The 26,550-nt window shown below is 43.0% G+C and overlaps 1 protein-coding gene across 2 annotated transcripts in view; it reads left to right on the top strand.

Annotated features, from left to right (window-relative positions):
• The first annotated feature begins 906 nt into the window (after positions 1-906).
• The window catches only part of AMPH (amphiphysin), a 123,780-nt gene continuing 98,136 nt past the window's right edge, over positions 907-26,550 (top strand). For both annotated transcript variants that reach the window (XM_050320083.1, XM_050320075.1), the window contains exon 1: positions 907-1,073. In XM_050320083.1, the coding sequence (XP_050176040.1) occupies positions 1,005-1,073 (69 nt within the window). In that variant the 5' untranslated portion in view covers positions 907-1,004. The remainder of the gene's footprint in view (positions 1,074-26,550) is intronic.

The raw sequence follows: 26,550 nt of genomic DNA, 5'->3' as shown, positions 1-26,550 counted from the left end.
TCTTAATAAACATTGCTACTGCTGCAGTTGGTATGTTAAATCCGCTTCTTAATAGTACAGAAAAATGTGTCACGCAGGTCTGGGACTGGGCAGATGTCAGAAATACAAGGTCACTGGATTTCTACTCTCCATAACAGGGAACTCCATGCTTGGCCAAACAGCAGGAAAAAATGGCAGGAGTGAATTTGGGGGCATGATATGTAGGAAGGATGACTGCCAATCTTGAGTGACTGGTGCTGAGAGATTTTGTATTTGAAAGATTTTGAGTGTCAAGGGAGGACAGACAGTTTTGTTGTGACTGCCCTCTAGTTTTGATTTAAAGCTGTAATTTCAGAAATAAGATCAAAAGCCTGAAACCAGTCTGGAGCTAGTTTACTGCTGTTGGCTGTTACACTGAGACAGGAGTGAGCAATGGATGGGAGGAGGATGTCTAAAATAGCACAAATGGCAAGTTCAGTGTGTACCACATTCAGCAGCACGGGCATGGTGAGCCCAGCACGGCTGATGGTTGTGCTGGACAAGTCCAGCTCGGGCCCAACTGGGATGCACTGCAGGTCTGTGATGCTGCAGCCCCAAAAACAGAGTGAAAGATGTCAGAGGAGCTTGGACACTGGGAGAGACTCTGACCTGGTGGAAACTTCTAGGGGAATAAATATGCTATCTGGCTGTACAATGGGGCTTGTGCCGGTACTGGACGCAGCCGTCAGCTGCGACAACGCTGGCGACTTCTAGAAATCATCATCGCCGTTATCTCCTGATGTGTTTCATCCCTAAAAGACGACGCTGCCGGCCCTGCGGAGTTCCCGTGCTCCGGGGGCGGGCAGGGGCGGGGGGGCCGCGGCTCACCTGAGGCGGCGACGGCCCCGCCCCTCCCCGCTGTGTCTTTAAAGCCCTCCTCCTTCTCCTCGCCCTCCCTTCATCCCTCCATCTCTGCCTCTCCCCTGCCGCTCGCAGCCGCCGGGCTCTGCCTCGCCCGCCTCCCCTCCCCATCCCCGCCGCCAGCCATGGCCGACATGAAGACCGGCATCTTCGCCAAGAACGTCCAGAAACGCCTCAACCGCGCTCAGGAGAAGGTGCGCTCCGGGGCGGGGGAACTGCTGGGGAGGGGCGCAGAGGGAAGAAGGGAGCGGCGGCGGTGCCGGGGGTCCGTGCAGGGATGCAGCCTCGCTCATCCGCCCGCAGTGCCCGCCGCTGCGGCTCCCCCTGCCCGTGCCCGCGGGGGCGCCGAGCCGGGGCCGGGAGCGGGGGCGCCGGCCCTATTATGTAACCGGCCCATTTCACCACCCGGCCGCTGTCCCCGGCCCGCCGGCCGGCCGCTCGCTCCCCGCCGGGACGCGGCGCTGCGGGCGCTGCCGGTGGCCCCTTGCCGCAGGCCCGAAGCGGTCGCGGCTCCCTTGCCCTTCAGGAGGCGCGGGGCTGCCCGCGGCAGGGGCTGCGCATCGCCCCGCACCGCGGAGGGGTGGCCGCGCTGCCTCCCCGGCCCGCGCCGGGAAGCGCCTCGCCTCACCGCCTCGCCGCCAGCCCTGCTAAGAGGATTGCCTTTCCTTTAATATCCACGCCGGTTCATCCCCAGCTGCGGCGATCCCGCCCGGCAGCCCCGCCAGCGGCCGCCCGGGGTGACAGGCACCGCTGTGTGACAGGAGCCCGGGGGGAGGGCTGGCACGGCCCGCGCCTTCCTCATCCCCTGCCGCGGTTTTGGGGAGCTTCTTGGGATGTCACGGGGCTAGTCGAAACGTTCTGCGGCTGATGGTGTGTACTGCTTAGGAAGACGGTGCCGATTCTGGTGTTGCTGTAGCCTGGAAACGAACAGCGGGCAAAGTCAGGGAGAATTTGCGGGAACTCCTGGCCAAAGATGAGGGCCTTACTGGCCACTGTTTGTGTTGTTCATCTTCATTAGTGAAAGCCGATTGGTATGGATGTTCCACACAGATAGCTCCTGTGTAGCTGTTGGGTGTCTCAAACAGGACTACAGATACGGATATTAAACACAGCAGAAAAGCATTTCTGTATGACTATATATAGCAGCTGTGTCTGCTGCTAGTACAGTTTGCTATAAAGCTGTTCCCAGCATGAATTTTGGAGACATGGTTGTCAGCAAGCATTGCATGTCGTCTCTTTTGAGGGCTAATAAAACCCCTCTAGCATATATCTTGTGTTGTAATACGCCCTAGGTAATAGGGCTCTGGAGAATTAAGAGAGATTATTTTTTGACCATATTTCTTCTACTTCACTGTCTATAAATCCCCATATTTTTGCCACACATTGAATTCTGTGGAGCTCTAATGGCATAAAATTTGCAAGAATTAATATGTAGAAAAGTCTTATACATAATCACGTTAGTCCTTAAGAATCTAGTAGTTTAGGCTGTTGTAGGCTAGTGATCTTCTGTTTGAATTACTCCTAGTCTAGCTCATGAGGACTTTTCAATACCAAAGTCATGATGCATTTCCATTCCTGCAGGTTTTGACTACAACTGTTTGAGTAAAACACATAATACGCTCTTTAATAGTTTGGAAAGGTCTGATGATTTTATGGTGTGAGTTGATCTGGGTTGGTAGTTGAAGCCTAAAATTGCTGATAATTTCCTTGTGTCTTTCTCAGTGTTGCTGTGATTAACCATCTGGAAAAGCACTGGTGCAAGTCTTAATAATCACATGTACTGGTTCCAGCTGTGACTGTTGAAATGTGGGAGGTCCTGGTCACAGAAATAGGCGGGCATACCAAAGAGTATCTGAATAGCTGAGGTACCCAGTGCTTGGCAAAGACTGCTCATGCACCAGCCCCAGGGTAGCTGCCTCAAGTCCAACAGGTGCCTTGGGAGCAAACAGGGATGCTGGTAGGCTCTGACAGATGGGCTGCTCTACCTTCATGTTGGTGATCAGCCATGGTAACAAGGGGAAAATTTGTCTGGTTTGATCTGCATGTGTTGCAGTCAGACTACTGGCAATTTTGGCCTCATCTGGTACCTGTGGTGGTAATTTCTTATGTTAGTGGTCTAAAAGTTCCTTATTTACAGGGTTATATACAAGCTACTAGTGTCTTGACACAGAGTAGGTCACAGTACTAGTGGCCTGATAATGAACAGGACACATTACTATGTAACTCTGTATCCTTGCCTCCTTCTTCCTGGTATACATGTGTAGTTATTGCCATGAGCTGTGCACATCTACTCTCTCATGCCTACGTTTCTGTTTAGCTTTGAGTTCCTTTATGGTTATACAACATAAAATCTGTAATTATCTTTGCTAAAACTTTACTTTAAAAAAAACCCCCAAACAAACAAAAAAAACAAATCTGAATGGGAATGATACAGAATTATTGGGTTTTATTTGTTTTGGATACTTGATGACAAGTAAATTGTATCTAGGAGTTGAAAATCTATGATTTCAGATGGTGTGAATAGGATGACATTGACAGGTGTGTAATATCACACTGACTTAAAGAGATTTTTTTAATACATTCTGAGTTGTTTTATCTTGTTGTTTATATTGGCTTTGGGCACCTTCAGTTTATTTAATGTATCCTTATAGTTCAATGTTTTTTCAAAGTGTTTATCCATAATTTTCTGTTTGTTATTGATGCAATGTATGTTTTAAAAACATGGAGTGGCTCTAAAACATGAACCTTTATTTATGGAAATTATTTTTCTAGTGATGCTATCATTACCTCCAGTTCCTTACAGTCCAGAAGAAATTCTAGTTATATGGTGTAGGTAGTGCATGTGCCCATAGTGTGCCTAGTCACTCTTTATATGATAAAAGCTAAATAACTGGAAAATATCTTGTATTGAGCAAATGTCTGTCTTTTCTTAGAAGTGTTAAATCAGAGAGTTGTAAAAAATTATTTCCATACATCATTCAGGTGGTGCTTTTTGTGGTAGCATGTGCCCTGGCACCCTGATTTTGAATCAGTGACTGTTCCACTAGTCTTCACTGCATTTCTTCAATGACTTGTCCTCCAAAATTCAGGAAGTGTGGACATACTGAGCTTGCAGTGTCTGCTGGAAGCTGCCAACAGTCAGCTAAAGAACCTGGATTAAATTTTTTAAAGCACCAGATCAATTTAGGAGTCTACATTCTAGCCATAAAAGTAAATGAAATGCTGATGTGTTTAAAGGGCTGTTTAAAATGAAACCAGAAGAGATGTATTGGTAACCAAGGCTGGCCAAGTCAATTCTGAGAACAAGGTTACTTGGATGAAAAGGCTGAGGTTGTATCTCTAGGTTCCTCTGTAAATTTCAGTTTAAACTGATAACCCAATATATAGCATTACTTACCTCCTTGTGCTCTCTTCTATATCCCAACAACTCTAATTGAATAGAATAGTTTAGGTGGAAGAGACCTACAATGATCATCTCATCCCACTGCCTGACCATTTTAGAGCCAACCAAAAGTTAAAGCATAGCTTTAAGAGCACTGTCCAAATACCTCCTCAATGCTGACAGGCTTTGGGGGTGGTGCATTGGCCACCTCTCTAGGAAGTCTGTTCCAGGGTTTGACCACCTTCTGGGTAAAGAAATGTTTCCTCATGTCAAGTGTGAACTTCCCCTGATGGATGCAGCTTTGATCCCATGTGTCCTGGCACTGGGTACCAGGGAGAAGAGCTCAGCAGCTCTCCACTTCCCCTCCTCAGGAAGCTGTCAGGGAGCAGTGAGGTCACCCCTCAGCCTTCTCCTCTCCAAACCAGACAAACCCAGAACTTTCAGCCTCTCCTCAGAGCCCATTCCTGCCAACCCCTTCCCCAGCTTTGGTGCCTTTCTCAGAACACATTCAAGTACCTTCACACCCTTTTTAAATGATGGGGCCCAGAACTGCACACAGTACTCGAGGTGAGACTGCACCAGCACTAAGTACAGCGAAATAACCTCCTCTCTTGGCTGGCTGGTGATGCTGTGTTCGCACCCCAGGATGTGGTTTGCCCCGTTGGCTGTCAGGGGACACACTGCTGACTCCTGCTGAACCTCCTGCCAAACAGCACTCCCAGAGGCTCTTCTGCAGGGCTGCTCTCCTGCCACTCCTCTCCTATTTTAGACTCATGTCTGGAATTACTCCATCCCAGGTACAGAACCTGGCATTTGTTCTTATTCAGTTTCATGTCACTGGTGATTTCCCAATGCTATCCAGATACCTTTGCAAGGTTTCATGTCCCATTGGAGAGTCAGTAGCACCTCCCAGTTTAGTATCATCACCAAACTTACTACCCGTGCATTCAACTGCATCCTCCAGATCACTGATAGAAAGATTGAACAGAACTGGCTCTAGAATTGAGCCCTGAGGAACACCACTGGTAACTGGTCACCTGACAGATACTGCCCTGTTCACTGCAACTCTTTGCACTCAGTTTTTCACCCAGTGCACCGTGTACCACCAGCTCATTGCACTGTTGGACAACTTGTGTGGAAGGATGGTGGGAAGAACAGTATCAAAAGCCTTTCTAAACCCAGAAAAATTACATCTACCACCTTCCCTTCATCCAGGCACATGACCTTATTGTAGGCTATTAAATTAAACAGGACTTTCCCTTTGTGAACCCATGTTGACCGTGTCTCATGACTTGCATTGTTCTTTAAATGTCTTTCAGTAGAATCTGCCATGATTTTCTCCATATTTTTTCCAGGAACCATTAGATTAACCGATATGTAGTTTCTTTGGTCTTCTCTCATGCCCTTCTTGTAAACGGATGTAACACTGGCTAACTTCAAGTTGGTGGGGCCTCCCAAGACCTTTGGTAGATGACTGAGTGGTCCTGCTGTAACGTCTGCTAAGTCCTTCAGTACTCTGGGATAGATCCCATCAGGCCCAAGGGACTTAGTAATATTCAGTTGATACAACTGGTCCCTTACAGTTTGAGTGTCAGTTTCCACAAATGGAAAGTCAGTGTTCCTGCAGTTGTGGTCCTCTGAAAAACCAAGGCAGCATCATGGACATTAGCTCCATCATGCAGAGGGGACAGCTATTATGGGTGGTTTCTGGGCTGCTGGGTTGGTTTCCTCCATGATCTGAGAGAAAAGTAGCAGCACAAGGTTTGTTCTTGGAAGCCAGGTGGCAGAGGCTGTGTCAGGGATGATGCTCAACAGCTTTGCCCAGTGAATGGCAACCAAGGGCAGGAAAAGCACCCTGGGCACAGGACTTCCTTTGGCTCAGGACCCCAAAGACCTTCTCTGAAGGATGTTGTGTGGAGTGCTGGTGAGTGGGGAAGTGGCAGGCAGAGCTGCATGGCGGGGATTCTCTCACTCTCACGTCGCAGTGTTACCACCCTTCAATGCAGCAGTGCTCTGGGGACAGGATAAAAAGGAACATCCTCCCATGTTCCACTATCAAAACTGACCTGGAGCCAGCCCACAGACATCCAAGAGGAAGTCCTTGAGGAGCTGGTGGAATACTTGGAAGGAGGAAAACTGGAGGCAAGGCCAGCTGCCAATGGCACGCAGCCTTTGGGGAACAGACACAGGCCCATCAGATAAGGAGAAGAACCACAAACCCCTGGAGATGCCTGAGGCTGTCAGGCCTCTTCAGACAGATAGCTGTAGTAAGTTCAAGTGAATGCCTTCTTGAGCACTGTGGAGTTTGCTGTCCTCAGCCTCTGTGGAGCCAGGGGCAGCTGTTGTAAGAAATGGGATAGAGATGTTGCCGGGGGTCCTAGGGCTTTGTAGTACCCACTGGTGCCTTTCCAGGTGTGGGAAGGGTTCTAGACCCTCAGGTTGATCAGGCTGAGGACATTTGGCCACTCTCAGAAACCCCTGAGATGGCTCCAGGTTAGGGGAGATAGGGCTCAGGCTTAAGGTTGGACTCTATGATCTCAGAGGTCTTTTACAACCTAGTTGATTCTGTGATGTCCTGGAAGGTGTGACCAGCCTGTGGGACAGGAGACAGGTCTTGCTGACATGCTTAGGGCAGCTGATTGCTGACATTGGGATCAGGAAGGAGTTTTCCCTCAGGCAGATTGGCACTGGTCCTCAAGTTATTTTACCTTCCTCTGCAGCACTGAGCATGACCACTTGTCAGGGCTCTCCAGTCCCTTTTGGCTAGGTTGCTGCCTGCTGCTCATGCAGCACAAAGATGGCCTGTTGTGCCCTGTAGATGAGGGGAGGAAGGCTTTTTTTCCCCCACCATGGTGGGCTGCAAGTTCTTAGGGGGTTTTTACCTTTCTCTGCAGCACGGAGCACAGCCTCTTGCCGCAGCCCCTTTGGGCCATTTTGGCCAGGTGCTGGCTACTCCTGCACCATGGGCTCTCATGCTCCTCATCCAGAGGGAGGAAGCTTTCTAGACTCCCAGGGTGGGCCCTGAGTGTGGTCCCTGGATGTTGCTTCTTGTCCTTCGTAGCACTGAGCACAACCCCTTGTCAGGGCTCCTCTGGGCCCCTGCAGCTTGGTTCTTCTTGTCTGCTGCCCTCACACCTCCAAGGCACCAGTCATGCCCTTTCTCTCTGTGGCCTCTTGCCCATTGTAAGCTTGGAGTGGGAGCGAGCTCTGCTCTTCCCTTGGCTCCACTTCCACAGGGGTTCTTGCCTGTGCAAAACAGCCTGTGCTTGGAAGGGCTCCAGGCTTGCTGCCCTATCCAGAGCTTCCATTTTTCGGCTCTCCCTGCCTACAACACAAGCACAGGACAGGCACAAGAGTGCTTTTCATGCAAGTTTTGGAAGGCAAAATTGTGCCTGTCTTGACATACACTGGAAAATACCTCACAGTATCACATACCTCTTCTTCTGACCTATATTCCTGCTGCTGCTTTTTGTGTCTCATGTGTTTGCCAGACTGCAAAGGATTTATTTTCAAGCTAAACTAAGAAGTGCATCAGCCTGCTTCTGGCTACACATCCATGTTGTGTTAGTGCTTGTGAGCATCAACTCTGAAACAGATGGATAAAAATAAAAATTAAAAGATCATGTTTCTAGCTGTAACCTGTGTGTTATATGTCCTTGTAAGTGTTTTTGAAGCTGAAACCCCCCTGTTGTGTCAGACAAATAACAGTCTTATTGTTATTTGACTCATGGTAAGTACAGGAAATAGAACATGTATTGCACCCAGAATTCTGCAAGCTGTGACCCAGGTCTGAGGGCTCCATCCCAGAGAGCTCCTCTCTGCAGTACAGGTCCCAGACCCATCCAGGAGACAGAGACAGAAAGGGGCACACCACCAGCATGGCTCAGTCATGCACTGAAGGCCCCATGCTGAGCTGGAATACATCCCCTGGGCCCGTGGCAGGATCCAGTGGGGGTGGGCATCCCAGGGGAGGCCAATCACAGCCACTGAGACCTGTGAGCACCCCCAGGACACTGACAGAGGCAGACTTGCACTGCTCATGTACTCTGCTTTAAATGTTGATGGTTGGCCACTTTGGAGACAGAATATTGGGCCACAGGGATCTTCTCACTGATGGAGTACTGTTGTTCGACGACTATTTTGTTTCAGTACACAGGGAAACAGCTCAGGCATCTCAAAAAATGAGCACAAAGAGAGGAAAAACAATCCATGGGAAAATGGACAGGTATTGCTCAACTTATAAGACAATATCCATTTAGATGAGAAACATGTTCTGTATCAGACTGAGGTTTTGATCTTTGAGCCTTGCTAATGTCAGGAATGGTGGGTTTTGCCATCCTGTGAAAAGTCATCTCAGCTGGACGAACTCAGAAGACTTTCAAAAATCACATCGCACTTCGTTTTTGCAAATTTGTGTGGATGGTCCCATTGTCTTGAGATGATTCACAGCTCCCACCTCCCTCAGAAGACCCATGTCTTGTTCCCAAAAGGTGACAGAGCCAGTGCCTAGGCTGAAAGATGGTTATGGGTATTCACTGTGTTCTGCTAGTGCAGGGCTGGGAAGAAAAGTCATCAGAGATTTCCTTAGCATGTACTAGAAGAGAAAGAAGCAAGTAGAATGAAGAATAAATTTGAGTAGAATAGAATAGTGCAGCTAAAAGAGACCTGCAATGATCATTTGATCCCAGTGCCTAACCACGTCAGGGCTGACCAGAAGTTAAAGCATGGCGTTAAGGGCACTGTCCAAGTACCTCTTCAACACTGACAGATGACAGACATGGGTCACTGACCACCTCTCCAATAGGTCTGTTGTAGGGTTTGAGCACCCTCTCATAATAAACCCTTCTGGTGCTGTCACAGTGTTTCTGAAACTCTGTTCCAGTAAGGCTTGTTCCTGGGCCTTTCTTGTGTAGCTCTTGGAAGTCCAACTAATGTGTTTTTGATGTTTAACTTCTAAGCAGTATATTTGGTTTCATCTGAAAGTTAAACTGTAAATAGTCCAAGTTATGCAAACTTTGGAGGTGTAACTAGGGTTTAAAATGTTGTAAAGGAAGAGATTTCCTAAAGGGAAAAGATAAACTTCTGTCTGGGAGGGATATTTGGTGATTCTATACAGATTTATAACAAGTCATGTTTTGTAACTGATGATGTCTGCTCTGAGGTAGGAGGTAGAATCTGCAAGAATATACTTGTGAAAGGCATGTTACATACATTGTACCTGTGCTGACCTGCTTGCAGTGTGATGATTTGGTTCTAGCAACCTCAGGTTCATAAAAGCAAATTACTGTCTGATGATTTAAAACTGACCCCACAGATATTATAAAATCTATTGCACTGAAGTCATTATAGTATCATGAGAGACCTCAACATTTGGGGCCCTGCTGGCACAAGGACACACAGTGATTTGGTAACTTCATCTCTGAAGAGCTAATTCTTAATCTCTGAGTTTACAAACAAAACCAATTACAAGACAAAAATTTCTAGTGTGAATGGTATGGTCTAAACTATGCAGATCAGAATTTTCTAGCTTCAGGTACCAGTGTAATGAAAATTTGAATTTTGTTTTTTAATATTTTTTTAATAGAAATCGTAGAAAAGGAGTGCCATCTGGCCCATTTTACCAAACAAAAACAGAATCAACTGTACTTAAAAATTATTTGTTAGGAGTGATTTTCTAGCTAGCCTTTTTAAGTTTGTAATGGTGAAGATTTTGCAGCTTCCCTAAATGGATCTGTGCCTTTGCTTAGACATCTCCAGTCAGAAATTTCTCTTCCCATTGAATATAAATGTGGTGGGTTTTTTTCCCCAGTTCAAGTCCCTTATTCCCATCTCTAGCTTTCTTCATTGTAGAGGAATGTGTTCGTTCTTCTTGCCTCAAAATTTAGAAGTGGTTTTCATCTTTTGTCATCATTGCCTATGATCTAACTGGAGTTATTATGTGACCCTCCCAATTTGACCAAGCTCTTAATAAAAAGTAGCTCTTATTAAAATATTGATTGCCTTCAATTATTTTAGTTTTTAATGTACACGTTAAAAGATAAAGGTAGATTCTGATTGTCTGCGTGTGAAGTGTGGGGAAAAAAAAAGGAGAGAGAAATCCCAGGGCTCCTTCCTATTAGGTTCTTATATGGTATTTTCCCTTCTTTGTAAAGAAAGATAATCTGTTTGTCCTGTTCCAGTTCCCCTCCCCCCCCCAAATGCAATATTAACCATGACCCTGTAAGTTACTGTTAATACACTCTTCCTCATTGTCATTTAGCTTCCACAGGTCAAGAAAGTGTCCCAGGTTTTATGGGGAACCAGCTCTGTGTTCACTTACCAAAGCATTATTAGTATCAAGGTGGCTTCCTCCTCTATGCTTGCTTGACATTTTTATCTTTTCTCATTTATTCTTTGCTATTTCCTTTTTAGTTCTTGAACACGCATCCCTTTCTCTGCTCTTCTCTTCTCTTCTCTTCACACTTCACTTAGACCCTTTCTTTAAAATAAAATAATTCTTGAAAAAAATCTGCTGTCAATTTTTTAGGTTTGGGTCTGGACAGCTTTCTTCATCACATCTTGCCCCTCTAGAAGATCATCTGTTTATTATTAATGTTTCTGACTCAAGGACTGCCCCCTGATGGCTGTCAGTGAAGCTGTCATCAGTGGTCCACAGCCACTCCACAGTGAATGCCACCTTTCTGTTGTGGCACAATTAAGAGTGTGACTTTATAGGCATGTAGTGGAGAGATGTTGGGGTGGTGATAACCTGTGTGCCTGGAAAATACTGGAATTCATGGTCTGGAATGATCATCAATGCCTGCCTCCTCGATTAGGATGTACTGCTAGACAGTGGTGCAACCAGCTTTGTAGACGGTGAGGGTAAGAGAGCAGTGAATTAGGGCAGGAAAGGAGAGTACACAGTGACTTTCAGCTCAGTGGCCCAAGTTTTATGCACTGGCTAGGAGGAACAATGAAGAAAACTGCCCAACATCTGTCATATCAGGATATTTCAGTGGGAATAAATGGCAGAGGTAAGCGAGGTAAGTATGAGGTGGGGGTGAGCATGGAGGGGAGATCAGCATGCCTGTGCCCACCCTTCCTGCAGCACCGTTGTCCAGGCTGTGGGGAGCTTTTCTTACTGGTTTGCCAGGTAGTAGAAGCAAGTGTGGGATGGCAAACAGTATACTGTATTTGGGAGAAAATCAAAATAAAGAGTGAAAGATGCTCTTTAACAGTTGTGGGTTTTTTTGCCTACGTGAAGAGGACCATAGCTCCCTGAACTCACCTGAAGATGTCTGAGGGATTTTTTTCACCTGCCTAAAATATAGACAGAGGGATGCACTCCCACCAAAAGCTCTGATCAGGCAAAAGTCAGAGCCTGCTATACCATTCCACTCATTTACCTCGAGGACTGCAGAGTGCAGTGAGAACGAGTAGCAGATGGCTCTGCTGCTTCACCATGGAGGGCATTTTCCCTAGGGAACTGTCATTTGTTTTAGTTCACTGGGCACTGCTGCAAACTAAGCTACTTGAAGCCTACAAGAGGGCATGGTCTTAAGCTGTGCCAGGCGAGGGTTACGATGGATATTAGGAAGACAAGTTTTACAAGAGAGTAATCAGACATTGGAATGGGCTGCCCATGGAAGTGGTGGATTCACTGTCCCTGGAGGTTTTTAAGATGAGAATGGATGTGGCACTTAGTGCCATGGTCTAGTAACCACAGCAGCGTTGGATCAAGGGCTGGACTTGATCTTGGAGGTCTTTACCAATGTAGTTGATTCTATGATTCCATGATAGTCTACAATCCAAAGTGTTTCCAGTGCTGTGTCACGCTTCCCTAAATGTTCTGCAGCATCAGTGCTGTGCTTCACTAAATCTTTGCTATTCTCGAATGCAAAATTATTTATTCCAGATGTAATGAGTAGCTAGTTAGTCAATAGTTGCCAGAATCATAAACCAATGACCAGCTTGAAAAAGCACTGTGTCATTTTGTTGTTTTGAGTCTCTGCTAGTTGGAGTTTACTAATCTTAAGCAGAGTGTATGGTACAATTTAGGCCTGTGTTAAAGAAGTGTAACACATTTCTGTCTGTTTGTGCTATGAGAAAGCTAATGGAGGAAATAGCCTGTTCCTCTTGCTGGCTACTCTACCTTTCTTTCTGTTGTTTCAATAATTATTCTTCATTATCCTGTAGGACATTAGCACCTGTGAGACTGAAGAATTGGAGACTGATATGAACAAGTACATAGTTGGTAAAATTCTGTTTAGATATTTTCTCAGGAGGCTGGTAGGGCAATGGGAGAGGAGTTCAGCAGCCTTTCAGTGGGTGGAGACACAAAAATTTCAGGGCAGCACCACACTTCAAGGCTCAGATCTCAGACTCCCAGTGCCCTGCAACTACTTCTTAGTTGTTTCTGTTGTTGTGCCTTCTTTTCCTTGCCACTTATTTTCTGACAAAAAGCTCCTGCTTACTCCTGAATAAGATCTTCTGCTTTGTTCTCCCTGTCTCTGCTTCCTTGAAATCTCAGCTTTCTCACTCTTTGTACCCACAATATTGCTGTATCTGTGCTTTCTAGAGATACAGAAGCCAGTGCTACAGTTCATGAACTACAGTCAATCCTCTTTATCTATAACACGAAAGAGGAGAGGAAGGCCTCCTAAAGGCCTGGGCTATCATTAAAACAACCATTTGATAAACAATTTCTAGTCTAGATTAGAAAACAACCCCCTATTATTTTTTCCAGAAACATTTTGCAAAGCGCCATCTTTATAGAGTGCACACGCGTGCCTGCACAATGCTTGAAATAAACTGACAGTCCTACTTTTCCCACGTTGTAAATTGAAAAACAGTCTAGGAATAGGTTGATGTCTTATTTTTAATGAAAGTAGGGGTTTGAGAAAATGAAAGTTGCTAAAGAACACAGATAATCTGAATTTCTTTTCTGTACTGTAGCCCTTGGTAAGCATTGATTTGTATCTTTACAGAAACGCAGGGGGCTGGCGGTATGTAGCAGAGGTAGGTGATGGTCTGCAGTGCCGCTGGAACACAGTATTTCTATTGATGATTGATGATTTATGTCTTGGCAAAGCCCACTTAAATGACCCACATGCCCAAGGGTTAATATGCCTGAAGCATAAAGTAGGAGATGAAACACTCCATATGAAGAAGACGCTTGAATAAATAAAGGTGATTCATTTTCTGTGGAGATGTTGTGGTTTTGTTCTAGGCCAATTTTTCTCACTCTCCACACAATTGCTATAAGTTGAGAGAAGGTTTATGCAGACAAAAGAGATCTGATTTGGGAAAATAATATTAGGATTTATTACTAGCAAGATATAAACTAAAGAACTATATATATATATTACAATTCTAATCAGGCAGAAGTATTATGTATTTAAAAAAATAACCCCTCCCCACTTGGTATCAGTTCAGGAGGAGAAGCAGTCTTTCTCTCCATTTCTGGAGCTCCAGGTCTTTCAAATAATTTTGCAGCACTTTAAAGTTAAATAACTCTGCAGTACTCAAAAGTTCTTCTTCTGTTATCTCTAGGATGACAACTCCAATTTGTTGCAGCTGCAATTCTTTCTCTCTCTCTTTCCTATGTCGGCCTCAGGGCTGAGCCTACCCTCCTCCTGGGCTAAGACTGGAGGCTGGGGGTTACCCAGGCCATGAAGGGTCTTCCATGGACTGCAAGGGGACACTTGCCTACCATGGATCCTCACCACAGAGTCACAGGGGATAATGGCTTTTGAGTCCACCCCTGTTTCCTGTGGGATCCCCTCTCACGGGAGAACAGTCCTTGATAGACCTCTCTGACATGGGTCCATCTCTCAGGTTCTTCCATTCCCTGCTGTCTCTCAGGGTCACAAATCTCCAGCACTAGCACGGATCCCTCACTCGGATCCCAGCATCTTACCCGAGCCATTCTGCTCCAGCGTAAGTCTCTCTCAGGGTCACAAATATAACTGCACCAGCATGGATCTCTCATGGCCTACCCGGGCCGTCTCGCTCCAGCATAGGTCTCTCTCTTTCCTTCGTGCTTTGCTCTGCTTCAATAAGGGCTCCTTCCTGAGCTGCAGAGGGTCATCTCCACTCCCCAGCAGTTTTCCACAGGTGGCAGGGATTTTAGTTTTCAGTGTCTTCCCTGCTGAAGGGAGAGAGAGCAAGAGGGGGAGAGGAGTTCCCCACACCCCTTCACGACTTCTCTCCTCTCTTCTGCAGCTGCCAGCTTTGACCTTGGAGGTCTGTGCTGTCTCTCTCTGCCCAAATTCCTTTTGCAGCACATCTTGTCCAAGTTCTTCTCAGTCCTTCTCTAAGTTTTTTTTCTACTCTCTTACATGAGAGAAGGGGGCTTCAGTGCCACACCTGCCCCTGGCCCAGGGCCGGGGGAGGAGGGGACCCTGACCCCACTTGGGGCTTGCCTCCTCTCCTACATGGCTACTGCTACTAATTTCAACTGCGCCACAACCTTCTCTTCTGTTTTCTTAAGTATGTAATTGGCAGAGGCGTTACTAAAACTTTTGATTGACTTTTTCTCCAGAAATCCACCTGGATAAAACCATCCTCAGCCCCAGGGGCTGGCTGGTGGGCAAAACCACGACAGGAGAATGAGTCTTTGAGATCTGAAAAATGACACTGATTTTTCACATAGAATGTAACTATTAGGTTCAGATTCAGCAAGGTTTTAAAATATTTATTTGCATGCAGGGCATGTAGGGGAATAAATTGTGATACTTCTATTAAACCTGTACAAATCTGTGTGTGGATGCTATTGCTTAAATTTAAACTAGACTTCCTGTTGTTCATCTTGCCATTGTCACCTAAATTCTTGTTAGTTTATATGGGTGTCTCTTCATAGCCACTCTATGCAGTTTGGATGAAATTTTTAAATACATAAGAGACACTGCTAAAATGGATGTGCTGTGAGCGTGAAATAATTTTTTCAAAACAAAGTTGCCAGTAGTTTTAAGTATAGGACAAATTTTAGTCCTGTAAAAATATTAAGGAATGGTTAATGAGGGTAATCAGAGAGGAAAAAATTTAATTGATTGTGTCATGTTTTTCAAATCTATACTAACCACACTCTTATCAGAGGGGAGGCAGAAGCTGTGAATCAAAGGCAGAACAAAGCAAAAGAAAAATTCATGGGTGTACTGAGGCCTGAAGAGAGGCAGGAATGAGATGGCTCAGTCTAGAGGCAGGTTGGTCTTGGATAGGCTTGGTGCAGATGTCCCCAGGGCTGACCTTGCTCAGGAAAGAGATGCGTAGGGAGAAAAGTGCATGGAGACAGGCAGAGCTGGTTGCTGCCACCACAGCATGGTCCCCAGAGAACCACATTCAGGCAGTGGTAAAGGAATAGATTCATTCTATGTGAAGTAGTAAGTAGAAAACAACAACAGAATAAGGTTAATGTCCAGGTGAGAAGATGGCTGGCTGAGGGCTAAAAACAAGCTGTGCTTTTGGAGATGAGATGTGAACTTGAAACCCAGAATTTGGATTTAAAGAAATGTGGAAGTAGAGCAGTGCAGGGAAATTTCTTTGATTTTAAAAAATAGTACAAACCTCCCTCTCTATCCTCCCTGCAAACTGCCAGAATGTAATTTTATTGATAGAACAACGTTTAGAGATGTACTATTTAATTCTCAGCCCAAATGTGCAGGCAGAGTTAGTATCAGGACAGTTGTATCTTCCATCATGTTTGGTCAACTCCCCTCTTCCTTCTTTGTCCCTTTCTTCTCCTGTCATCCTTTCCTTGATGCTTTTTCTTTCTCTTCGTCTCTTATATGTCTAACCAAACAAGTTGTTGCAGACATAACCACCAAAGCCGTTTAGAAAATGATTTGACTTCTCTTACTTCAGAGGTGAACCTAGCTGCACACATCAGAGGTGACTGATTGTTTAAAAATCAGTACTCAGCCTCTAGACGTTGTAGGCTATCAAAGAATACTGAATATTCATTTTGTTTTATTTGTCTCCTGTTGTGCATGAGAGGAGGGACAGATGGTACCACTGGAACAGGGCTCTGTTCCCTTAGGGTCTGCAGGGCTGACCAAGGTCCTCCCTGTGTAGGGGAAAGCTGGGAATAAAGTGACAGCAGCCCACATAGCCAGTGCTAAGTACCTGGAGAAAAACTGAAAGACGGGAAAGGAGAAACAGAGAGCAAAGTTGCCTGGTAATTAAGACAGCAGTGCAAGAAGTGCAAATGTGAAAGCTGAAGGAGCCTGCAGTGGGATGCATTCATTAGCTATGTTTTTATTGGGAGATCATGCTGAGTCCACAGGAACTTCACCCAAATGGTAGCCTTAGGGTTTAGTGCAGCATTGTCACTCCAGATTCAGTAAAGTCAAGGTGCTGTGTGTATCCCAGGGCTTTTGAACTTACTCACGCTCTCTGTTCTTGTACTAAAAAAAACCTCCTGTGAAATTTGTGCTTCTAGGGTCTGAAAAGCCTGTTTCAGAGAAGGCAAACCTCACTGATGTTTTGCAGAGACGAAGAGGGTTTTATTCTTAACACCACCCTTGCATCATGTTTTCCTGTAGCATCAATCGAAGAACATATTTGTTGCAAGCATAGTGCCAGCATCTTTTATGCAAAGTTTCACATCAGGATAAAAATAAATAGTAATTCAGAAGTTGGCTGAGAATCTAGATTGATTTGTCAGCCAAGCTGAGAAGCAAATCAGGAAGAAATTTAGGCAACCCTTAGATGACAAAAGCATGCTATTTGAAGGGCATCTTAACTCCTAAACAAGTCACTCCTCCCAGAGTTATGACTAGCAACATGGGACAATGGAGAGGAACAAGCTTTGTCAAATATGGTTCAAATATGGACTGAAAATATTTTAGATCAAGAACATGAAGACTGCAGGATGAATACAAACTTGAGTACAGTGTGTTGTTCTTAGTGTTTCAACTTGGATTGTGCTGTTCAGTTCTGGTTTCTATTGTGAGGGCTGGTTTCTATAGGCAGTGTTTATCTGGAGAAGAAGAAAAAGACTGGACCCCATTAAAAAGTGTATTTTAAAGGAGGCACTGTGCAGTGTTGAGGTTGCTAAGTTACTTCTCTCAAGACTTTGTTTTTGTGAGAAATAAATAATATTTTTCTGTCTAGCATCCAATTTCCAATTTGTCTCAAAGCACACCAGTGTCCATTTGCTAATGCCCATCAGTAGCCCATCCTACCAAAGGCTTACCATAAAGTATGCTGATTAATAGTGGTGTTGGATTGCTCAGTAGCATCTGTTATAAGAAGTGTTGGTGGGATCAAAGTAGTCATATAAACCCAACTCAGACTTTTGTCTTCTCTGACCCAAAGAAGGATATTTTTTACACTCTTATACAGAAAGATTACTTACTTGCCTGAAAGCAGTCACCGATCAAGCAAATTTGATTATGCATTAATGCATCTTAGAATTTTTTGCACATTTAATGAATCTAAAAAAAAAAAAGACAGTGTAAAGTAATTCTCAAATGTAAAGCACTTCTGGTGATTCTGAAGCTCAGGGTATTTTCGGTTTTTCTTCAGAGAAGGTGCTATCATTACGTGTTGAGAGAAAAATACCCAAACACTTCTGGAGGATTGTGATGGATCCCCCTTTTTTTTTTTTTTTTTTAAGTCTTACTAAAAAAAAAAAAAAAAAGTGGACATAGGAGAAGGGCAGGGGAAGGCTTTCTAAAACTGTCACAAACTCATTTCTACTCTAAGATAGGTATACGAACAGGTATGTCTACATCTAAACCAGCTTTAGCTATAGCAGTAGTGAGCAGGATGTTTCTGATCTTGATCAAACAAGCAAGATTACTTGTTGAACTACTAAAAAGCATTAAAAATAGAGTAAGTTTCACCCAAGGTTTTTAACTCTAGGACTTCCAAAAGAGCTCAGTTTCCACAGGCTTAGTCATTTAATTTCAAGTTGTTGATAACTCAGTTCCTCATTCACAAACATGCCTTTCTGCACTGCTAGCACTTGTTTAATTGTGGTTTAAGAGTTTCCACCTTTTACCCCTCAGTTATCTAGAAATTATGACTCAGGGAGACTGAGAGTACAGTTTTAGGTTACTCTGGCAAAGCATGCTGTGTTTACATTCTTATCTCTGTCCAGTGTCTCCTCTACCAAAGCAAGAGCTCTCCAAGCCTTCATTTGGTGTAGCGTGAGGTGAGGTCTTACCTGAAGGGTGTAAAGTCCCTTGCCTGAGCAGGGTGTATCTCTCTGCATTGCAGGAGAGAGAGATTGCATTTGTATTCACCCAGATCTGCATCCTAAACACAGCCTGGTCCTTATGGTATCACCAAAATAAACTGAGAGCACATTGTTTTCTATCCCTAACCTAATGCTTTTGTGCACAGAGACTTTAGGGCCAGTTACTGAACAGTTACAAACTAGAAATGTGTAGAAGCCATACACTTGACGCTGATTTACGGTCAGTCTGGGCATCCACTGAAGTGAAAGAGAGTAATCATTGGCATCACTGGGAAACTCAACTGAACACTGGTCTGTTTCTGCTTTACCACATTTGCTCTGAGGGTCTGCCTATCCTGAAAGGGATACACAAAGATTTTCTTCATAGATCTTCCACAACAAAATGTAACCTCTATCTAAAGTTTTAGGAAAACATTACACATTTTGTACAGTGATCTTTTCAAATTACTTAGGTATTAAGATTAAAAAAATCGTCTTTCATATTTGCAGTCCTAAGAGAATTTTTTCATAACTGTATTCCAGTATGGAGAGTAGTCACACTCATGTAAACATGATAAATATATATCATATAATCATATAAAATGAACCTAGACAGATGGCTGAATGACTGTGTGATGCTATGAGAATTAAAGAACACAGCCATAAAGCAACCTTTTTGTTCTAGTAAACAATAAAGAAGCTGAGTATTATACCCACAAGTTTGTGCTGATACAGGAGTAATGGTTAACAACGGCCAGTGCCTCCTTGTGAGAATTTAAGTTTTAGTGAGGCTACCTATTTAAAATTAAAGAGAAAATTGGTAGCTTCTCACTATCTTTCCACATGCTAAAAAATAAGAAAAGAGAGGACTGATGGTTTAAATCTGGACAAAAATAAACACTGATGTGTCTGATGTAAAATATTTTATAGCTGTATTAGAAAAAAAAAGACAATTTTAAAAATTTACAATTAATATCATATTTTCATAAGAGCATATCTGTTACAGAATATAAAATCTAGTTATTCCTTGTGTTCTGTAAACCTGAGCTATAGGAAAGAGCATAATAATTTCAAAGCAGTATTTTTTTTCTAAATCTGAGTATGTGGGTGTGTATTGTTGCTTGGTCCATAACATATGCAGTAGCTAATTTTACCAGAGACATGAAAAAATGCCTATTCTCCCATCTGGGATCTCACTGATCCTTTGGTCTCTGATGAGCATAGGAATGATATTTGTCCTTCTTCACCTCTTCATAAGAAAAAACTGTGGTTGATTTGTGTAAGATAAATCAGGGGAATGATCCTTCATTGACATGAGTCTTTCTGTTATTCACATTCGTACCAAGAAGTATTTTACTCTATCAGTGATCTTATGGAAATGAATGGAATTATGCAGATTACTCCCATGTACATATAGCAGGAAGAAATGTGCAAAAATACAGTATCAACCAGCTTTCCAGTAAAGCTCCATTTATTTTTTTGCCTTTTTTTGATGTTTTAAGTTGTTTTAATACAAAACACTTTTTAAAAGAAGAATTCAGATCTGAAACGCCAGTTACATCCACCATAGCATTTAGTATTTATGCCTGTTGCAAATGGTGATGAATTCTATATGAAATCACTATAGTAGCTATCTTTTAAAGATCTGATTCTACTCATGTTGATTCTATTTGCTGCAGGATGAGGCTCTGCAGGTTAAATATAATCCAGTTCACCATGTTAACAGGGTTTGATACTACATGTACTCTCTATACTGGCTCTACATTGGACTGGATTTAAATTGTAGCTGGTTGCATAGCCTTCTGCAAATCACACCTATGCTTATAGGTGTGGTAATGTGCGTACATATATTCTGAGGCAAGAGGAATTTTTACTTTGAGGAAGTAAGTGTTGTGAAGCCACACTGTGACATTTTGAGCAGTTATAAGCTGGGGTTTCTCTGTGCTTTGAGACAGTTTACTTGGCTATGCCAGCGGCAAATCTATTGTGGGATCATAAACTTCTTGGTTGACCTTCCCTGGCCTGAATAAATCAATACTTCTAAGTTACTGATACTGTGAGTTTTGTGGCTAATTATAACTTTTTCAGCAAATTTGAGTAAACCTGCACAACTACTGCATCCAACTGGGGGGAAATACCTGACACTGACTTGTGCCAATGTTTTGCAAGAGTTCACTTGCTCAAGCTGTTTTCTTGCTCCCTTTGCAACAAACACCTATGTACAAATACAGAGGTCTTAATAGATCAGTCTAGGACCATCTGTCACTGGTTTTAATCTTGCTGATTTTTACTTGCCTGTTTGTACCAATCAGTTGGAATGTCAATGCAGTTTGATTGTTCCCTTTTCATTTTCTGTACATCAGTACCTTATTTTATCTGTTCCACTTCACTTGAGACCTGTCTGAAGGTGTGTAATATGTAGGCTAGACCCAGTTATCAACATAAAAGACAACCCTTCTTCCCCTGCTTTTTTTTTGTTTTTGTTTTTTTTTCCAGAATAAAAGCAAACTGTTTATGTTGATTTGTTCAATTAAAAATAACAGAAAACCCACATAACCTCCCATGATTTTTATACAAATCAGAAAAGGACAGTCTAACAGGCTGGTTTTTTCATATTTTGGAAAAAATGGTGAGGTTGGAATTTTATCTTACAAAATAAAAAGGCCTAACATTGATTTAATAAAAATGAGAGCAAATGTTTTCCCCGCCTTTCCCTTTCACGAGCATTTCTCAATGCATTCCTCAATCACATATACAGCCTGTACAGTCCCCATTCCTATTCCTGCCCCTTCCTCTCTCTTCCATTCAGATCAGCAACTGATCCTTCATTTAAGAATAGTGTAGAATGTAGAATAATATATGTTGGAAGCGACCTGTGGATGCTGACTCATCCAGCTCCAACTCAGAGCCGTAACAATGTCAAAGCTAGGTTAGGTTGCTGAAGTCTGTATCCAGTTGTGTCTTGAACATCTCCAAGGCTGGAGATTGCCCAGCCTCTCTGAGCAGCCTGTTGTAGCATTTCACCATCTCATGGTGATTTGTTTCGTCCCCCGAATCTGCTCAGAATTCCCCTTGTTGCAGCTTGTGACTGTTGCTCTATCCCTTTCTCTTGTGAGCCTCTGAGTAGGGCTTGGCTTGATCTTCTCTCTAATGACTGGTTAGGTGTCTGGAAATAGAAATCAGGTTTCATTCCCTTATCTTTGTCATTTCCTGGCTGAAGAAGCCCAGTTCCCTCCTCATGTCAAGTGGTCCAGCCCAGTGAGCATTTCAGTGGTCTTCTGCTGGTTTCCTTCTAGTTTTCCCATGTCTTCCTTTCACTGGGTAGCCCAGAAGTAGAAGCGACAGCACTCCCATTGCGGGCTCATGAACTCCAAACACTGAAGGAGAATCATTGCCCTTAACCCATGTCTAGGCTCTAATTCTGACTTTTGTCCCTGCAGGGTAACACATGACCCTCAGGGTGTGATCCACAGCAGTGGAGAATAGCAGCAGTTTTCCTTGGTTGGAAAAACTGAGAGTAAGAAGAGACAAACATGGAGTAGGGGAAAAGCTACTGGGTACCTCAATACCTCTTTGTCATTCATGGTTTTAGGGCTGACTTCCTTAGATAGGTGCCTGAAGTGCCTAAGTGAAATTCAAGGGCTGTGCTGCCCCTTGGCCAAGCTTTTGGCTCAGGTATGTCAGTTCTCTGGACATAGTTCAGGACAACAGTTTAGCTGATAGTGCTTGTGGGTTTGGGCGGGGCAGGGGGAAGGGGGGTTGGTTCTATTTTTTTCTGTCGTTGGTTTGGTTTTTTTTTTTCATATTGATTGATCTTCCCAATAATTTTTGCTTAAAAGCCTGAGCTGGTCCTTCTTTATTAGTGGTCTCATAAATAGTTCTGTTGAGAAGCAAAGCGATACTGATGCCTGTGTAGAAAAGGTCAGGATTTAGACCCACACCCCATTGTGTGGTCAAATTTCTAAGTGGAAGGACCATATGAAGTGAGTCAGTAAATACCAGAACCCTGCTTTGCACACTGACTAGGAAAACTTAGGAATTACTTAAACATGTTTGCAACTCCTATGAACTTTCTGATGTCTTATGCTCTCATAAGGTTTCTGAAGAGTCCAATAATAAGAAGTAACATCCTTGCACATGTGATATACCTGGTAGAAATGCTATTGTTTCCCATAGCTGGGAGAAAGGGCTCTCCCCAGACACTTGTTTTTTCATTCAGACGTATTTTATATGGAGAACACTAGATTTTTTAAAATTTTATTTGAAATTTCCTGGAAGCATTTACTGTGTGGGAGTAATTTCAGGCTAGACTTTTTTCCATGTGTACTATATGGCTGATTGATAAGTGTAAGCTGTGTTGATGTATTCAACTCAGGAGCACATGCCTTTCTGCTTTGGAACTCTGGACCTGGAAGGATTAAGTGTTTCTTTAGATCTTGCCCTTACCTGCTATGATGCCAAGTTTATGCTATGGAATAAACTTCCTGTGTATCAAAACCAGTAATTGAAGGTAATGTGGTGCAAGTGAAGTGGAAATACAAGGATTTATTCTCAGCTGCTGTAAGCTCATGTGCCCTGGCAGAGATCCATATACATGTGGCCCCTTGTTGAAAATGTATTTAAGCATCCCACATGCAAATACAGCATGTATCATTTTACATATGACCTGCTTACCTGCTTTCTAAGGATTATGCTGCCTTGAGAGGTTGACAAAGACATTCCATTATTTCAGGCAAGAGCTGTTCCTGATTCCAGAAGCATGGGTGGGGAGGGGGAAGGGGAAATTCAAAAAGTAGGCATCCAAACTAAAATTTTAGTTGCTATTTCAGCGTAATTCACATTTTCAGGGACCTGGGGGGACATTACAGTCCTTGCCCAGCCTGCTTCTGTGCATGCTTAGGCCTCTTCGTGGTGTAGCCTGTTTGCCCTGACAGCACCAAACTCCCTCACAAGTGGCAGCACTGCCTGGGCAGAAACAAAGTAAAATCTGAGCAAATGCTTTGAAAACGTTTTTATCCATCTTTTGTGTGTGTCTGCTGCTACTTGTATTGTTCTCATCTTGTACATGAGGGATCTGGGCCATCTCTTCTTTGGCTTCTTTGTTAACAAGGGATTTACAAGATTTAATGCAGTTGCAGTGGTACTTGCTACGTGGCTGATTATACTTTTCAATATGGCAGTGGATAGCAGGTTACTTCAGCCATCCAGAGAGGGATGCAATTGTCATACAGAGCTGCTATTGATACACCTGTAACGTCTTACAGAGAAGTCTTCCCTGGAAGGTGCCAATCCCCAGTCTTTTCTTTTGGTTTATTTTATTTTATTTTCCTGACCAAACAGATATTCTAAAGCATATGATAGACTCCATATGTTCTTTATCTAATAATTTTTTACTAACTGACTTTGCAGGCAGCATCTACTTTGCAGTTTCTGGTCTTTATGGTGTTAAATATGCAGTTAACAAATGAAATGCCAAAATGAAGACCAACTGTAAATCCACTGGTAAAGCTCTCTCCTGCTGCAGGATAGATCTGCATTTAAGTAGTCTGTGATATCCTTTCATGTTTAGGATTTTTACAAATAAAAATGTCTATTTGTCATCTCTGAAACTGTTCCAAAGATTTGTTAAAACTACTGGAGTATTTTGAAATATTAAGTGCATACCATATGTATTTTTGCCCCTTTGATCAAAGCATAAAACAGAACGTAGCATTAAATTTCTTTTTTCTGGGTAGGTCATATTTATCTTCTTTTTTTTTCCACCCTCAAAGTACATGAGGATGGGAAAGAGTGGGCACAAGACCCTTAAGGCTAGGGTAGCACAGAAAACAGTATTTGAAACTGCTTTTATCTCCTCTGTTAAGTATTGCTGTCAATCCTTCTCTGAAGTTTCATATGAAAAGCTCAGGTTGAGTCCAGTGACAGTCAAAAAATACCTCTGGTATTGTGTGCTTGCAACCATTTTTCATTAGGGGTCAGTGTTTTTCTCTGTGGACAGAACAAGAGGCAACAGAAATCTGTTAACCTTACACAGCCCAGATGATAAAAAGCTAGTGTCAGCAATTCTGCCCTGACAGTGCAGGGATGTAAGGAAATCTTTAGATCTCACCAACTTTAAAAAGACTTTCATCTTTGTCACTTCCCTCCCCTCCCCCCCAGCTCTGAGCCCTATTTTTGTAATGTTCTGTAGGTCATCTTTTGGGATGTGCAAATCTTTTTAATTGCATTTTCCAATCACACAGCACAGTGACAAAGTAATTTGAATATTCTACAAGGAACACAAATAAAAGTTTTATGGGTGGTAGAAATTTTCCCATTGAAAGTCCTTTCTAACTTGAGAACAAAATTAAGGTTCTACTGCACAGTTCCCCTTAATGAATAAAACACTGAGAATGATTTGTTTGTCAATTACTTTCATCCTGTCCTGAAAGTATTTTCATTGTACTTTTAATTCCCACCAGAATCAACAAAACTAATTTTACTTCTTACTGTTTAGTGAGCCTCTTATTTAAAAAGTCTGAGTCTCTAGCAGAAAGTCAGGGCATTTCATTTTTGTAACTTTAATAAAACATTTCTACTGGAAGTTACTTTTCCATTTAACTTCTATGCGTTAAACAAAATACTTAGCAGCCTAATTGACATAAAGCAGAATAATATCAATTTTCAAAACTAGCAAAAATATTATTTTCCCCTTTAAAGTCAGAAAGTTTTGGAGAAAAGCTGCTGATTTTTTCAAATAAGACATTTTCAGGTAAGTAGAAGCTCAACAAATGCCTACTTCAAAATATAAGTAGCTCTCCCTTCTCTGCTGTCTTATGTAATATTGTGAAACAAGGTCTACCATTCTGCCCCTATTGATTATTTGTCTTACATTTTTAAAAACATTTCCGTGTTTCTTTTGCAATATGCTCAGCTCCTTGATCTTTACTGTTGCCTAACACTTCCAATGAAACTTTGAAATGCTTGGCTTAGGAGATGGTTCTGAGTAGTGTTCAGTCAGGAGGCTTGCCCATCACAGCTGTCCCACAGAGGAATCCAGCTGCAACCTCAAGAGAAGTTCATAAAAAAAAGTGTAGATATGATAAGGGAGTTTCAAGCAGAAAAAAAAAGATTAACCACATGCTGAGTTGCAACATAATGAATCAAGCAAATGTTTTAATGTATGCAGAATCTAGGGCCAATACACACGCTGCTTCTGGAGCACTTTTGCAGTGAATACTCAGAATATGACTTTAAATTGCTTCAGTTTATGAGTTACAGGGAATAGGTGGGGGGTAGTGTAGGGAACAGAGTCTGAATGTCACTCCAATATCTTTGAAATCCACCTATGTATAGTAGTACTGAAAATATCTCAACTGACAGAGAAGTTGAGTTTATTTGGAATACAACAACTCAATGAGAGAAACAAGAGAAACAAACTGTATTGACATCCCTTACCTATGAAATGCAGCCCTAAAAGGATACTTGAAAGTGTGTTGGTTACTGAACTATAAAGAAGACATAACTGTGTTACAGGGAGTAGGGATATCAGAAAATCATTGTTTTAAGGAAGAGTGAGTAGAATCAAAAAGGATATCTGTATAAAGAGAAGATTGGTGCAGACATTCACTTCTGGTAAGATGCAAATACAGAAGAAAGGCTCTGGCTAGTATCTCCAACATCATGCTAACTTGGCCCTGCAGCTATCAGTCCTTGATGGAATAGACAATGTGTTTGACTGACTTCAGACTCATCCAGGTTTCCCAGGGCATAATGGAGTATGGGATGATAAGCCAAAGTAATCTTGCAAACAGAATCAGCAAGGTCAAATTAAGTAAAAAATGACCAAAGCCAACAGTACAAGGCCAGTCCAAGGAAGAACTCCCGTTTTTCATATCCAAGAGCTAGTGGAGAAACTTTTATGGAAATGTAGGAGATAAATTACTCAAGCCAGAGGTACTGAGATCTCAGCTGTTGTCCTTTGTATAGCTTTGGGCAACAATTCTTTGAAAATACATAGAAGATGTTCACATGAGTTTCAGGAAGAAAAATGGCACTTAATAAGGAATTGGGGAAATGGAGTTTTCTTAGTCTCGAACAGAAAATACTAAGTGCAGATATGATACGTTTCATGTGAATCTACTTGGTT

This window comes from Myiozetetes cayanensis, unplaced genomic scaffold (assembly GCF_022539395.1).
Source record: "Myiozetetes cayanensis isolate MyiCay16 unplaced genomic scaffold, myiCay2020 scf1, whole genome shotgun sequence".
Taxonomy (NCBI): domain Eukaryota; kingdom Metazoa; phylum Chordata; class Aves; order Passeriformes; family Tyrannidae; genus Myiozetetes; species Myiozetetes cayanensis.
Note: the sequence above shows the minus strand (reverse complement) of the source record. Positions and strands in the feature narration are given on the sequence as shown.